This window comes from Papio anubis, chromosome 4, assembly GCF_008728515.1.
Source record: "Papio anubis isolate 15944 chromosome 4, Panubis1.0, whole genome shotgun sequence".
Taxonomy (NCBI): domain Eukaryota; kingdom Metazoa; phylum Chordata; class Mammalia; order Primates; family Cercopithecidae; genus Papio; species Papio anubis.
The window spans coordinates 141799541-141815070 of record NC_044979.1 but is presented as its reverse complement, the minus strand read 5'-3'; the positions used below and the strand labels follow the sequence as shown (position 1 = coordinate 141815070).

The following is a 15530-nucleotide window of genomic DNA, read 5'->3' as shown; positions in this document are numbered from 1 at the left end:
ACCCACCCACCCATCCATCCATCCACACACCCACCCATCCATCCATCTGTCCACATACCACCCATCTGTCCACTGGCACACCTTCTGTCACCCCAACTTCCACCCCCACACTATTCCTGAAGACTGGGAGACACCAGCAGGGAGCTGGCAGGGGGCTCAGAATCTGTCTTGAGGAGGCCGCTTTGGTGTGCCTGAGCTGAGGCTGGGCACTGATCAGCACGCTGGGGTCTCGGAGAGAAAGGCCAGGAGCAGGCATGGGGTCGGGGGGCCGGGGCTCCTGGAAGGAGCAAGACCCAGGGGGTGCACAGGACAGGACCCACGGAGGTGGGGTCGTGGGGAACTGGGGCAGCGAGAGGGGTTGGCCTTACCTTGCCCTGCAGAGACACAGCCCACACTGACAGGCGGCCCACAGGCTCCTCCGTGATCTCCCAGCCCCCTACAGAGAGGTCGTTGAAGGGGTCGGGCAGCTCCTTGGGGTCGTCCTTCGAGGGGATCTGAAGCAAGGAGGTGAGAAGCAGAAGCAGTCAGCGCCTGGGCGTGCACCCACCTCCCGCCTGCCTGCCATCCAGATGTCCATTCTCCAGCCCAGCCTGCAGCTGCCTGAATTTACAGGGAAGGCAGCATCAGGACTGTGAGGACCCCTGCCCAGTCCTCCGTCAGCTGAGTGGTCACTGCTGCCCCCGTGTGGAAGGCGGATGCGCTGCAGGGTCTCAGCTCTGGGCTTTCCAGTGACCTGATCTCGGTGACTCGGTTGCCAGCCCTAAGAACGGGGCTGATGACAGAAGATGGCCCTGCCAGTGTAAGTCTTCAAAAGTCATTGGCCCTCCTAGTGCTTTGGGAGGCCATGGCAGGAGGATTGCTTGAGGTCAGGAGTTCAAGGCCAGCCTGGGCAACATAGTGAGACCCCATCTTTACAAAAAATTTATTATTTTTTTTTTTGAGACTGGGTTTCACTCTATTGCCCAGGCTGCAGTGAAGTGGCGCAATCTCGGCTCACTGCAACCTCTGCCTCCTGGATTCAAGTGATTCTCCTGCCTCAGCCTCCCGAGTAGCTGGGATTATAGGTGCCTGCCACCACACTCAGCTAATTTTTGTATTTTTAGTCATCCTGAGTAGTTGGGATTACAAGCACGTGCCACCACGCCCGGCTAATTTTTGCATTTTTAGTAGAGACAGGGCTTCACCATGTTGGCCAGGCTGGTCTCAAACTCCCAAGTGCTGGGATTACAGGCATGAGCCACCGCACCCAGCCTCTACAAAAAATTTAAAAATTAACAGGGCATGGTGGTGCATGCCTGTAGTCCCAGCTACTAGGGAGGCTGAGGTGGGAGGATTACTTGAGCTCAGGAGTTCGAGGCTACAGTGAGCTATGACCGCACCACTGCACTCAACAGGGTGCAACAGAGCACGGTCTGGGCAACAGAGCGAGACCCTATCTTTAAAAAGAAAAAAAAAATAGGGCCAGCTCCCTGGTCACCTGGCTTCTCCCAGGCCCAGGGGCAGCCCCACCTCACAGCCCTGGACATCCCAGGGAGGCCTCCACTCATTGGAGGCCACGCCAAGACCCGGGTCCAGGGCTGTCCTCCCTAAGCTGGGAGATTCTTCATGGAGCAACGCTAGAGTCAGAAGTGCCTCCCTTGGCTGAGGGGGAGGACAAAGTGCCAGAGGGAGGCTCGGTCGGGGACACAGCAGCTTGGAGACCAGGGTCAGGGAAAGTTTTGTGCTGTCCTGGGCCCGGCCTGGCTCCCTGTATGACCATCTCCCAAGCAAAGGGACATGCAGTGCTGTGGTGTTCCCGGGACAGGAAACGGCTCAAAGGCCAGGTCCGAAGGTGGGCGTGGCGTCCCCCGGTGCACACGGGTGGGGAAGGTGGAGAGGAGGCTGCATGTCACGGTCTGTCCTGGCCCTGTCCTGCCCCCCAGTCACATTCAGGAACAGAGACCTTGGCCCAGATGTCCCGGGACTTGTATCTCCTGTACCGGATCCATTTTCGGCGCCGCACACAAGAATTCCACTTCTTGTCTCTCGTGTAGGTGGCGGGAAAGTCGATGGCGTACGTCCACCCCTGAAATACCAAGGAAAGGGCTCTCAGGGTCTGCAGGGAAGGTATATGAAGAGCTGGGGAAGGTTGGGAGGGAGGGCGTGGCCTGAAGCCCGAGCTCAGGCACCACAGGGTGTAGGGGACAGAAGCAGGGACAGGCGGAGCCCTAGGCACCCCCTCCCCACAGGGCAGTCATGGAGGGTCCCGAGTTCACCTACCCCTTTCTCGGTGGGTTCGCCTCCAAAATTTTCATCCACGTACCAGTCAGACTCCCACTCCCAGTGCGGCGAGGGCAGCGCCACCCCATCCAGCGGCCGGTGCTGGAGCCCACTCACGTCACTCCACGCCCAGCGGTCACTCAGTAGGAGTTTTTCACAGAAGCCACCCACGGGATTCCAGCGCTGAGGGCCGGGGACACAGAGGTGGCCTTGGACCCAAGCCTGCTGGGTGGGAACCCAGGTGGGCCGGGCATCTCCAGGGCCAGCTGACCCTGCCCAGCTGGCCCCCTCATTGATCTCCAGAATAGGAAGTGGGCAGAGGGCCTGTTCCCCAGCGACTGAGGGCCCCCACGCCACTTTATCACGAGCCAGCAAGTACATCAGCGCGGCCCCAAGGGGCAAAGAATCCTCCTGCCAGCCACGGCGCTCTAAGCAGGACAGGCGGTGGAGGGCACACCTTGTCCTGGGCTCCCGGAACCACTGGAGCCTGCCCTCTTGGGGACCTGGCCGGCCTGCTTTGGTGAGGACACAATAGTGGCTTCGGCCTCAAAGACCCTGCATACTATGCAACTTGGAATTTTTTTGGGGGGGTGCAGGGGGACAGGGTCTTGCTCTGTTGCCCAGGCTGGAGTGCAGGGCACGATTATGGCTCACTGCAGCCTTGACCTCCCTGGCTCAAGTGATCCTCCTGCCTCAGCCTCCTGAGTAGCTGGGACTAAAGGTGCGCACCACCACACCCTGCTAATTCTTGTATTTTTTTTGTAGAGACAGTGTTTCGCCATGATGCCCAGGCTGGTCTCAAACTCCTGAGCTCAAGCGATCTGCCCGCCACAGCCTCCCAAAGTGCTGGGATTACTGGCGTGAGCCACCATGCCTGGCAGCAACTCAGATTTTTAAGTACAAGGAAGGAAATGAAGGCAGGAACTGGTGGGGAATCTGGGGCCCCTATTTCCCTTCTGTAGTTCATCATTTTAACCAATAACCCAGCAAACCGACCCACTCGGCAACTCCAACCATGAGGATCGCTACCTGATTCTCATAGGCCTCCTCTCGGCGGCGGATGGGGACATCGCTGGCACACACATACACGTAGACCTGGTTGTCACAGGCAATGCCCCAGCAGCACTGCGTGGTGGCGCTGACGCGCTTGAACTCTAGCTGGGAGTCCTTGCACAGCTCCCAGTACTGGCCGGCTGTGGACAGCGTGTACACTCTCCCGAAGAGGTCCACCGCCCACAGCACTGAGTTGGGCATGGCAGCAGCTGGAGGTAACCTGTGGCAGGAGGACGAGGGTCAGCGTTCAGGCTCCCAGCCCAGGGGACATCAGAGTCAAGTGAAACCTGGGAGACTTCTACTGTGACTATTTATTCTTTTTTTTTTTTTTTTTTTTTTTTTGAGATGGAGTATCACTCTGTCACCTAGGCTGGAGTGCAGTGGCGTGATCTCGGCTCACTGCAACCTCCACCTCCCGGGTTCAAGCAAGTCTCCTGCCTCAGTCTCCCGAGAAGCGGGGATTACAGCCGCCTGCCAGCACACCCAGCTAGTTTTTGTATTTTTAGTAAAGACAGGTTTTGTCATGTTGGCCAGGCTGTTCTCGAACTCCTGACCTCGTGATCTGCCCGCCTCAGCCTCCCAAAGTGCTGGGATTACAGGCGTGAGCCACTGCGCCTATGCAACTATTTATTCTTTGTTTTTTTGTTTATTTTTTTGAGACGGAGTCTCACTCTGTTGCCCAGGCTGGAGTGCAATGGCACAATCCTGGTATCTTGGCTCACTGCAACCTCCACCTCCCAGGTTTTCTCCTGCCTCAGCCTCCCCAGTAGCTGGGACTACAGGTGCACGCCACCACGCCTGGCTAATTTTTGTATTTTTAGTAGAGACATGATTTCACCATGTTGGACAGGCTGGTCTCGAACTCCTGACTTCAGGTGATCCGCCTGCCTCTGCCTCCTGAAGTGTTGGGATTACAGGCATGAACCACCATGCCTGGCCTCTTTTTTGTTTTTGAAAGAATTTAAAAATAGATCACTTGAGGCCAGGAGTTCAAGACCAGGCTGGTCAACATGGTGAAACCTCATCTCCACTAAAAATATAAAAACTAGCCAGGCATGGTAGTGTGTGCCTGTAGTCCCAGCTACTCAGGTGGCTGAGGCAGGATAATGGCTTGAACCCGGGAGATGGAGGTTGCAGTGAGCAGAGACCCTGTCTCAAAAAAAAGAATTTAAAAAGTAGAGACAGGGTTTTGCTCAGTCACCCAGGCTGGAGTGCAGTGGTTCAATTACAGCTCGTTGCGGCCTCGAACTCCTGGGCTCAAGTGATCCTCCTGCCTCAGCCTCCTGAGTAGCTGGGACAACAGGCATGCCCCACCATACCCAGCTAATTAAAAAATTTTTTTGTAGAGACAGAGTCTCACTATGTTGCTCAAGCTGGTCTCAAACTCCTCGTCTCAAGCAATCCTCCCATCTCGGCCTCCCAAACTGCTAGGATTACAGACTTGAGCCACCACGCCTGGCCAGATCTTTGTTTTCAAAACAATCAATGAAAGCTTACAGGTTTAGCTGAATCTCAAAAGATATAACTACCCCACTGCCTCCCCAGGGGTCTCCCCGCCATGTTGGCCTCTATCTGGGCATGGTGAGGGCATTTACACGTGCCTGGCATTCTAGCCAGAGCCAACGTGACCATGTGAATTCAAGGACATAGTGGTCTTCTCTTCATGCTCCCTCAGTGACTCCCTCCTCCCCCTCCCCTGGCTCTCTTCTTCTGCTGTTCTCTACTCCTTTCTTTTTCTTTTCTTTTTAATTTTTTAGAGAATATCTTGCTCTGCTGCCCAGACTGGAGTGCAGTGGTACAATCACAGCTCACTGCAGCCTTGAACTCCTGAACTCAAGCCATCCTCCTGCCTCAGCCTCCTGAGTGGCTGGGACTACAGGCATGTGCCACCATACCTGGCGAATTTTTTTTTTATTTTTTTCTAGAGATGGGGTCTTGCTATGCTGCCCAGGCTGGTCTTGAACTCCTGGCGTCAAGCAATCCTCCCACCTCGGCCTCCCAAAGTGCTGGGATTACAGGCATGAGCCACTGCACCCAGCCCTTTCTCTCCTCTTTCTCTGTGCTTTGTAGGCATAGCCAAGGCTATTGCTAAGCTCTGCCACTGACCACTCCTGGCCCCACCTCCAGGGCCCACAGTGCTGTTGCACCCAGGGGTGTCCTTCCTGGAGTCCTGGCTCCTGGTAGGAACAGTCTTTCCACCACGGCAGGGCCACATGGCCAGACACAAGGCAGCCAAACACAGAGCTACCGGATGAGGCCACTGGGGCCATCGCCTGAGAAGCTCTGCCTGATAGGGCGGCTCCCAGATCCAACCCAGGACACTGCCCCAGGGCCTGAAAAGAGGAAAGAGCCTACAGATGAAGACATGGCCAGTCTGACTTAAATACCAGAGCAAAAGGAGATACGCAGAGTTTATTTAGGTGCCTGGAGGCTGGGCCCGGTTCTCCCGCAGCATGCCAGAGCCATGCGGGTACTCCAGATGGCTGGGTGACTGTGGCAATGGCACGAGATAGAAGCACATCTGAAAATAGGAGTAGCTGCCAACAGCAAAAAAAATAATAATAATAAGCCAAAGGGCCACCCCACAATCCAGCACTCTGGGAGGTTGGAGGAGATAACTGAGGCGCTTTGTGGAGTTTTAGAGAATCAGGCCTGACCAAACATGTAAGATCATCTTTACAAAAAAAAGGAAAATTAGCTATGCAGGAAAATTTAATCCAGCTTACCCAGAGACTCCGAGGCAAGAACTACTAGAATCAGGAGGTGGAGCCATGAGCTGACACCCACCACTCCAGCCTGAGGACAGAGCGACGGAGCCCCAGCAAAAAAAATGCTTCACCTGCAAAAAAAGTGGAGACATTCCTCCGTCTGAGGCTGAGTGGAAAGAATGATTCTCAGCTCACTGTAACCTCCACCTTCTGGGTTCAAGTGATTCTCCTGCCTCAGCCTCCCAAGTAGCTGGGATTACAGACCTGCACTACCACGTCTGGCCCATTTTTGTATTCTTAGTAGAGATGGGTTTTTGCCATGTTGGCCAGGCTGGTCTCGAACTCCTGGCCTCAGGTGATCCGTCCTAAAGTGCTAAGATTACAGGCGTGAGCCCCCGGCCATGGCTGGGACAAGGTATATCTTACAAACACCAAGAAGACAGAATGTAGGTTGAAAAGGAAGTGAGTGAGAGGGTGAGGAACAGGAAGACAGGAAGCAGAACAAAAGCTCAGCTCTGGGAAACTCCCATAACAGGAAGTGGACGAAAAGAACAGGAGGGAGACTGCCCAGTAGAATGGAGCAAGCCCAGGGAGTAAGAGCCCCTCGAAGAGTGGTCAACCTCCTCCACCCCAGGGCACCAAGGCTCGTCAAACATATAAGAAAATCAGAACACCAGCCTTCTGGAACCATTTGAAACTGGCATCTGTGTCCAGGGTCCTCAGCTGGGACCCCTGGTGACCTCCAGTGACCTCTTCATACCTCACTGATCAGGACTGAGGTCCCCTCTGGCACCTTCACAGTGACTAAGAGAGTCCAGAGCTGCCTGGATCTCAGAATGATACATTCTGGGATCGTCACTTTCTTGTACCACCAAAAGCTAACTAACCTCTCTATGCCTTAATTTCCTAATCTATAAAAGGCAGAATGGGGCTGGGTGTGGTGGCTCACGCCTGTAATCCCAACACTTTGGGAGGCCGAGGCAGGCAGATCGCGTGAGGCCAGGAGTTTGAGACCAGCCTGGGCAACATGGTGAAACCCCGTCTCTACTAAAAATACAAAAATTAGCCGGGTGTGGTGGCTCGCGCCTGTCATCCCAGCTACTCGGGAGGCTGAGGCAGGAGAATCGCTTGAACCTGGGAGGCGGAGGGTGTGGTGAGCCAAGATTGTGCCACTGCACTCCAGCCTGGGTAACAGAGCAAAATTCCATCAAAAAAACAAAAAAAAAGGCAGAATGGGATAGTGACATACATACCTATTTCTTATGAGAATTAAATGAGATAATATTGGCATAGAGCTTTTAATACACAGTTCAGTACCCAGCAAGAATTTGATGTTCCTTGGCATTTTTACTTGGGATTATTTACTTTTTACTTGGCATTGTTAGTGGGTACTTGCTACCACAAACTGTCACTTCTTTTCCATCTCTTAAAAAATAAAAAATTAGGCCAGGTGCAGTGGCTCATGCTTGTAATCCCAGCACTTTGGGAGGCCGAGGCGGGCGGATCTCGAGGTCAGGAGATTGAGACCATCCTGGCTAACACGGTGAAACCCCGTCTCTACTAAAAATACAAAAGATTAGCCGGGTGTGGTGGCGGGCGCCTGTAGTCTCAGCTACTCGGGAGGCTGAGGCAGGAGAATGGCGTGAACCCAGGAGGCGGAGCTTGTAGTGAGCCAAGATTGCGCCACTGCACTCCAGCCTGGGTGACAGGGCGAGACTCTGTCTTAATAAATAAATAAATTAATTAAATTTAAAAAATTAAAAATCAGCCAGGTGCGGTGGCTCACACCTGTAATCCCAGCACTTCGGGAGGCTGAGGTGGGTGGATCCCTTAAGCCTAGGGGTTCAAGGTCAGCCTGGGCAACATGGCGAAAACCTGTCTCTACGAAAAATGCAAAAATTAGCTGGGTATGATGATTTGCTCTTGTAGTCCCAACTACTTGGGAGGCTGAGATGGGAGGATCACTTGAGCCTGGGAAGTTGAGGCTACAGAGAGCTGAGATCGAGAGACTGTACTCCAGCCTGGGCGAGGGAGCAAGATCCTATCTCAAAAAATAAAAATAAAAAATCAGAAACCAGGGCAGGGCGCAGTGGCTCATGCCTGTAATCCCAGCACTTTGGGAGGCTGAGGCGGGTGGATCACCTGAGGTCAGGAGTTCGAGACCAGCATGGTCAACATGGTGAAACCCCATCTCTACTAAAACTACAAAAATTAGCCAGCTTGGGAGGCTGAGGCAGGAGAATCGCTTGAACCTCGGAGGAAGAGGTTGCAGTAAGCCAAGATCATGTCACCACACTCCAGCCTGGGCAACAGAGCAAGACTCCGTCTCAAAAAAAAAGAAAAAAGAAAAAGAAAAAGAAAAAACCAAGTCCCTTTCAGGTCTGAGTCTTCAACCTCTTCATTTCCATAATAGTCTCTGCACACAGTGGGTGCTGAAACAACGTTTAAGGATAATCACCACCACCTACCTCCAACACGCTGCCAACTCCCTGATCTAAGACAGAAATACTTCTCCGGGGAAAACAAATGCCACAAATAACTTGAAAAGCAAGGTCATAATCGGTGGACAGATATGTAATAAAGCAAGTAAAGTGTCAGTAGTAGAAGAATCTAGTTGGTGGGGAGGGGGATGCTGACTGTGTAATTCTTTCAACTTGGCTGTATGTGTGAAAATCTTCAATAAAATGCTAGGGGAAGATGAAGGGTTTTTTTTTTTTTAGTTGTCACTTTCTATAGCGTTAAATATAAGTTAGTCTTCAGAGATAGCTCAGAGGCCAGGTGCAGTGGCTCATGCCTGTAATCCCAGCATTTTTCGAAGCTGAGGTGGGAGGATCACTTGAGCCCAGGAGTTCAAGACCAGCCTAAGCAACACAGGGAGACCCCATCTCTACAAAAATAAAAAGTAAAAAAAAAAAAAAATTAGCCGGATGTGGTGGCACATGCCTGTGATCCTAGCTACTTGGGAGGCTGAGGCAGGAGGATCACTTGAGCCCAGGAGGTTGAGGATACAATGAGCTATGATTGTGCCACTACACTTCAGCCTGGACAGCAGAGCGAGACCTTGTCTCAAAAAGGAAAACAAACAACAACAAAAAACAAAGATAGCTCAGAATTCACTGGATAAGCAAACAGTTTAGCTAGACTCAGTCTTCAGGTAGAGCTCAATGAAAGGAGATTTTGACTTTCCTTCAGAGAAATGACTAAGCATTAATGTATTCATAGACATCATTGAACCTTCTGGGCAGTTAATGGGAGGAGACTCTGCTACAGTGAAAGGAAGGGGTGGAGGTTGCTGTTATTTACAAACTCCCTTCAGAATGGAGACCCAAGTACCGGTCACTTCCCAGCTACAGTTGACATCTGGTAACCATCCTTGGTGAGCCACATTTCCTTTCTGCCTCTGCCAAGAGGTTCCCCCTAGCTCCTCATGGGCCACTTTCTGGCTGTGAGCTGATCAGGCAACTTGTACAGGGTCACGGGGTCAGAGGACTCTTGAAAGAGGGGTGGGAACATGAAGCCCCATGATTCAGGGATCCTGGCACTCGTTTGTTTTGTAGGGTTAGAGGGATGGAGGAAAATCTTCCAAATCAGCAGCCTCGAATTCACCAAGAATTTCTACAAGATGAATTTGAGTTGAACCTTCAGTCGTTCCACGAAGAAGGTCTGCTCGCCACCCTCAAAGCCATCTGCCTTTCTGTCTCGGTTTATTCACAGATCCTTTCAGAGACCAAAAAAAGCACCCAAGAGAAGCGGGGACAGAGATGTGGTAGAGGAAAAGATACAATACCAAGAACGCTCCGCAAGCACTTACTCACTTCCTCTGAGCCTTAGGAGTCCTACCTAAAAGGTTTCTTGCTTATTTTTCTATTACACTGTCACTCCCATCCAGTATGCAAACAGAGTCGGCAATGCCTACTACAGTAGCTCGCTGGCTGCAAGGTGCAGGGGCTGTTCAAAAGCGACATCGGGGTCCTAAAAGGTGGGGAAAAGCAGCAGAACTTGCATGACAGTTGATTCTTTCCTGAAGAATAGGGTCCGCCCAGCCCCACCAGGCAGGAGGTGTCCTGAGTCAGCCTGGCGTTCAGCCCAGTTCTGTGCACTTGGGTGACAGGTGGTGCCCCTGCACTGCCACCAGTAGCATATGTGGGCGCTCTGGGCCCTGACCATCTGCCAAAGCTAATCTGACGACAAGCAGATTTGCTCCCATCCATGCCCAAGGAGAGGGCTAGGCAGGCCCCTTGCTGCGTGATTCTCGAAACCAGGATCCCGCGATCCGCTTCTCCTATGGCTGCAGTCCAAAGGCTGGAGTGGGGACGTCACCTGCACCAGGCCACTTCGCCAGACTGTGGGCGTTCCAGGGCAGGGGACAGGGGTGGCACCCTCCAGGCGTGCAGACGTGAGGACAAGTGCGGTCCCTCCTTGCTCCCTCCCCCCGAGTGTTCGGGCAAACAGCCTGGGGGTGGTGGGGAAGGCGGCGTGCCCAGCCCTTCATCGCCCCAACCTTTCCCATGGCCCTGGCCGCCGCTGCAGCTGGGGCGCCGCGCTGCACTCACCTGAGCCCGCGCGGGGCGGGGCGGAGTCGCGGTGGTAGCTCCTCGGCGTCCGGGCTCAGCGGACCGGCCCTCCCGGGGCCCGGGCAAGAGGGTGGGCCGGAAGCGGCATCAGGCCCCGTGCCCATTGGCCAGCCTCTCCAGGGCGCTGAGGCCTGGGACGTGCGATTGGCTGCGGTGCGCCGCGTCGGCGCGAGCTTTGAGGTCGCGTGCCCGCCCACTTCCGGGGTCGCGCCAGGTCAAGAGTCCAGAGTCGACTGAAGTGAGTTCCCGCACTCTCTCTGGCGGCGAGACACCGGCCGCCCTCCGGGACCTGGCCTGCAGGAGCGGAGAGGGCGGTGTGGACACCGCCTGCAGGCGAGGAGAAGGGGTGGCGGGGAGGGTACCTGGGTGCGTGGCGCTGCGGCGACAGGAGGAGCAGTGTGTGGGCGCCCGGCGTGGGGCGTGGAGAGGACGCAGGGAACAGGTGTCTTCCTGATCTCCATCGAACTGAAACGTAGCCTTTGAGCACACACTACACTTAAAGCTTTACTATTTCGGGGAGGATTCCTGGAAGCATATGTGATTTTATGACTATAGCATGGCATGGTGTCAGTAACAGGCCCCGGATTGCTCAAACTCTATTGCCAGTGACAAAACCCAGTGTAAGCTGGCCTAATATATTAATAGTAATATGTGAGTCCTCCCGGGGTGCCGAGCACTGACGTAAGTGCTTTACTTGGGTCTTATTTCATCCTCCAGCAACCCAAAGAGCTGGTGGCGTCATTGCCATTTTACAGATAAGAACACAGGCTCATAGGTGGAGCGACTCACATTGTAAGCGATGGAGCTGGGATTTGAAAACACTGTATCCCGCCTGGCAGAAAACTGGCAAGATTAGGATGGAGAAAGGAGAAAAAGGAAAGATGTCTGGGCCAGGTGCGGCAGTTCATACCCGTAATCCCAGCACTTTGGGAGGCCGAGGCGGGCGGATCACTTGAGGTCAGGAGTTTGAGACCAGCCTGGCCAAGGTGGTGAAACCCCATCTCTAGTAAAAATGCAAAATTAGCCAGAGGTGGTGGCGCATGCCTGTAATCCCAGCTACTCTGAGGCAGGAGAATCGCTTGAACCCGGGAGGCAGAGGTTGCAGTAAGCCGAGATCCTGCCACTGTGCTACTGCACTACAGCCTGGGCGACAAGAGCAAAACTCCTTCTTAAAAAAAAAAAAAAAAAGAGGCATCTGATGAAAGGCTACCGATCTGATGAAAGATACTACCCGACACTGAGCTAAAACAATGTCACCTGGTTGGACCTAGTGACCTATTCCCATCCGCCCCCCCCCCCCCCCCCACCCGCCAGGTTCTCTCTCATTTCTGGGGATGCACAGTTTTTTCCTGGGCCTTCATGTCTGGGGAAGCCCCACATAGGCCAGCTCCAGTGGAAGAAAAAGCCTCCAGATGCCTCCTGTTCACCCCGGATGGCTCTGCTGAGTCCTGTGTCTGACCTTGACTTTAGCTTGGGCCTGAGGGACTGGCTTTTGTGGACTTCATCTGGAGATGTGGGCAGAGCCCACCTCAACAATAAGGGCTCAGCCAAGCACAGGGGTGGCTCCTCAGAGGAAGATCAGGGTGCTGTTAGCAGAAGGAGGATGAGTGGGCCGGGTGCAGTGGCTCATGCCTGTAATCCCAGCACGTTGGGAGGCCGAGGCAGTGGGATCACGAGGTCAGGAGATCAAGACCATCCTGGCTAACATGGTGAAACGCTACCTCTACTAAAAATACAAAAAAATTAGCCGGGCAAGGTGGCAGGCGCCTGTAGTCCCAGCTACTCCGGAGGCTGAGGCAGGAGAATGGCATGAACCTGGGAGGCGGAGCTTGCAGTGAGCCGAGATCGTGCCATTGCACTCCAGCTTAGGTAACAGAATGAGACTCTGTCTCAAAAAAACAAAAAAGGAGGAGGGTGAATAGTCGCTAGACTGCTGGAGAAATAGTCTGGAGGCAGGGAGCCCTGGGTTCTGTCCTGCCTGTGACACTCTGTAGCCATTTATCTCCTCTTTAGCTTTAGTTTCTACATTAAAAGAGGCATTGAATTAGGAGCTTTCTATGGCCTCTTGCAGTTTTCATGTGTGGTGACAAAGTTCCATACAGTTTTCCTGAATTCAGGGGCTGGGGACCCATGCCCCCCTACCCCGAGTTCTTTTTTTTTTTTTTTTTTGAGAGGGAGTCTCACTCTGTCGCCCAGGCTGCAGTGCAGTGGTGAGATCTCAGCTCACTGCCACCTCCACCTCCCAGGTTCAAGCGATTCTCCTTTCTCAGCTTCCTGAGTAGCTGGGACTACAGGTGTGTGCCACCATGCCAGGCTAACTTTTTTATTTTTAGTAGAGACGGGATTTTGCCATGTTAGCCAGGCTGGTCTCGAACCCTTGACCTCAGGTGATCCAACCACCTCAGCCTCCCAAAGTGCTGGGATTATAGGCATGAGCCAGCATGCCCAACCAGAAGGTTGCATTCTTTTCAGTCTGTGATCAGCCTTTCACTGAATACACAATTTACATGTGAGAGTGGGTAGAGGAATAGTCACATATGCTTTACTCACTGTCTGGCTCAGTGAATCTGCATTTTTGCATAAACAATAGGGCAGAGGAAGAAACCACATGTGCATTTGTCTTCAGTGAGCAGAGGGATGACTTGTCTGCATTGTCCCTGTGAAGAAAAGCTGTGAATTTACATTGCCAGGGTAAAATTCATCAGAACTGTTTTAGGGCAAAGATCTTGAGGCCCAAAAGGAATTTCCTTGTGGAGAAATTGTGAAGGGGGTATGTCGCTCTTCTGAACTTTCTAGCTATCTTATCGAAGAACAAAATGGGAGGCAGGTTTGTCTGACGCGATCCTCAGCTTGACTTCTCTCTTTGGCTTAGTAATCTTGGGGTCCCGAGATTTATTTTCCTTTCACAGTAGGAGATATTGATCAGGTCAGTGCTACAGTTCAAGGGTCAGAAGCGTCTGAACCCGAGCGACTCCATCTTGAACAAGGGCTGGGTAAAATGAGGCTGAGAACTGTTGGGCTTTATCCCCAGGATGTTGGGCATTCTTGGTCACAGGATGAGATAGGAGGTCAGCAGGTTTGGTATCACAAGATACAGGTCACAAAGCCTCTGCTGATAAAAGAGGATGCGGTAAAGAAGCCAGCCAAAACCACAAGGGTGATGAAAGTGACCTCTGGACCAGGCGCCCTGGCTCACGCCTGTAATCCCAGCACTTTGGGAGACTGAGGCGGGCGGATCACGAGGTCAGGAGATCGAGACCACAGTGAAACCCCATCTCTACTGAAAATACAAAAAAAAATTAGCCAGGCGCGGTGGCGGGTGCCTGTAGTTCCAGCTACTTGGGACAGAGCGAGACTCATCTCAAAAAAAAAAAAAAAAGTGACCTTTGGTCTTCCTCACCGCTCATTATATGCTAATTATAATACATTAGCATGCTAAAAGACACTCCTACCGGCGCCATGACAGTTTATAGATGCCATGGCAACGTCAGGGAGTTACCCTATCTGGTCTGAAAAGGGGAGGAAACCTTGGTTCCAGGAATTGCCCTCCGCTTTCCTGGAAAACTCATGAATAATCCACCCCTTGTTTAGCATAGAACCAAGAAGTAACTATAAGCTTACTCAGTCCAGCAGCCCATGCTGCTGCTCTGCCTGTGGAGTAGTCATTCTTTTATTCCTTTAATTTCTTTTAATTTTTGTTTATTATCATTTTATTTGAAATGGAGTCTCTGTTGCCCAGGCTGTAGTACAGTGGCGTGGCCTTGGCTCACTGCAACCTCCACCTCCTGGGTTCAAGTGATTCTCCTGCCTCAGCCTCCTGAGTAGCTGGGATTACAGGTGCACACCAGCATGCCCGGCTAATTTTTATATTTTTAGTAGAGATGGGGTTTCACCATGTTGGCCAGGCTGGCCTCGAACTCCTAACCTCAGGTGATCCTCTCACCTCAGCCTCCCAAAGTGCTGGGATTACAGGCGTGAGCCATCGCACCTGGCCTGAAGTCGTCATTCTTTTATTCCCTTACTTTATTATTATTATTATTTTTGAGATAGTGGTTTACAGGCATAAACCACTGCACCCAGCCTATTTTTGAGATAGAGTCTTGCTGTGTTGCCCAGACTGGAGTGCAGTGGCACTATCCCAGCTCACTGCAACCTCCACCTCACAGATTCAAGCAATTCTCCTGCCTCAGCCTCCCGAGTAGCTGGGATTACAGGTGCGTGCCACCATATCCAGTTAATTTTTGTATTTTTAGTAGAGATGGGGTTTCACCATGTTGGCCAGGATATTCTTAAACTCCTGACCTCAAGTCATCCACCCACCTTGGCCTCCCAAAGTGCTGGGATTACAGGCGTAAACCACTGCACCCAGCCTATTCCTTTACTTTCTTAATCAGCTTGCTTTCACTTTATGGACTTGCCCCAAACTCTTTTTTACGTGAGGTCCAAGAACCCTCTCTTGGGGTCTGGATCGAGGCCCCTTTCCAGTAGAAAAAGGATCAGGAGTAGACAAAGGAAAGTCCAGATCCCTGGCTTAACAGAAACTACTCTCCAGCAAACAAGATAAAACTTGCCATCTCCCTTTAATTGAAGTCCCTAATGTTTACGTCCCAGTAGGCATCCATATGGTCTCTGTATTTACCAGTGGGCTGCAAGCTTGCTTTGTACATTACTCGGCACGACACCACATGACTACTCCTGACAGTAATTTGAGGAGCTTCTGATGATGGTAAACTTGCACAGTATGTTCAAAACCAACCTACAATCTGTGTTTTGCCTGTATGTTTCACAAGGAACATGTCTGTATATTTTGACTCCAGAAATATAATTTGTCAAACAAACCAATTATCGTACCTAAAATGTCTTGAGTTGTGTTTTATCACAATTGACACAGATGAGTTTCATTTCGTGTAATTAACCTATTCCAGTGTGATGTTTC

The 15530-nt window shown here is 52.2% G+C and overlaps 1 protein-coding gene across 6 annotated transcripts in view; it reads right to left on the bottom strand.

Moving 5' to 3' along the window:
• Positions 1-10691, bottom strand: part of TECPR1 (tectonin beta-propeller repeat containing 1) — a 39418-nt gene extending 28727 nt beyond the window's left edge. For 3 of the 6 annotated variants that reach the window (XR_002520900.2, XM_009202600.4, XM_021935669.2), the window contains exons 1-5: positions 10574-10691; positions 3289-3532; positions 2260-2442; positions 1943-2065; positions 369-494 (exon numbers count right to left, since the gene is read on the bottom strand). Coding sequence is in view for 5 of the 6 variants with exons in the window: in XM_009202600.4 (XP_009200864.3) it covers positions 369-494; positions 1943-2065; positions 2260-2442; positions 3289-3513 (657 nt within the window). In the remaining variant the exon portion in view is untranslated. Of the gene's footprint in view, positions 1-368; positions 495-1942; positions 2066-2259; positions 2443-3288; positions 3533-9831; positions 10552-10573 lie in introns of those variants that run through there. The other 3 variants (XM_021935667.2, XM_021935666.2, XM_021935668.2) reach the window with 3 other exon arrangements.
• Positions 10692-15530: the final 4839 nt, after the last annotated feature.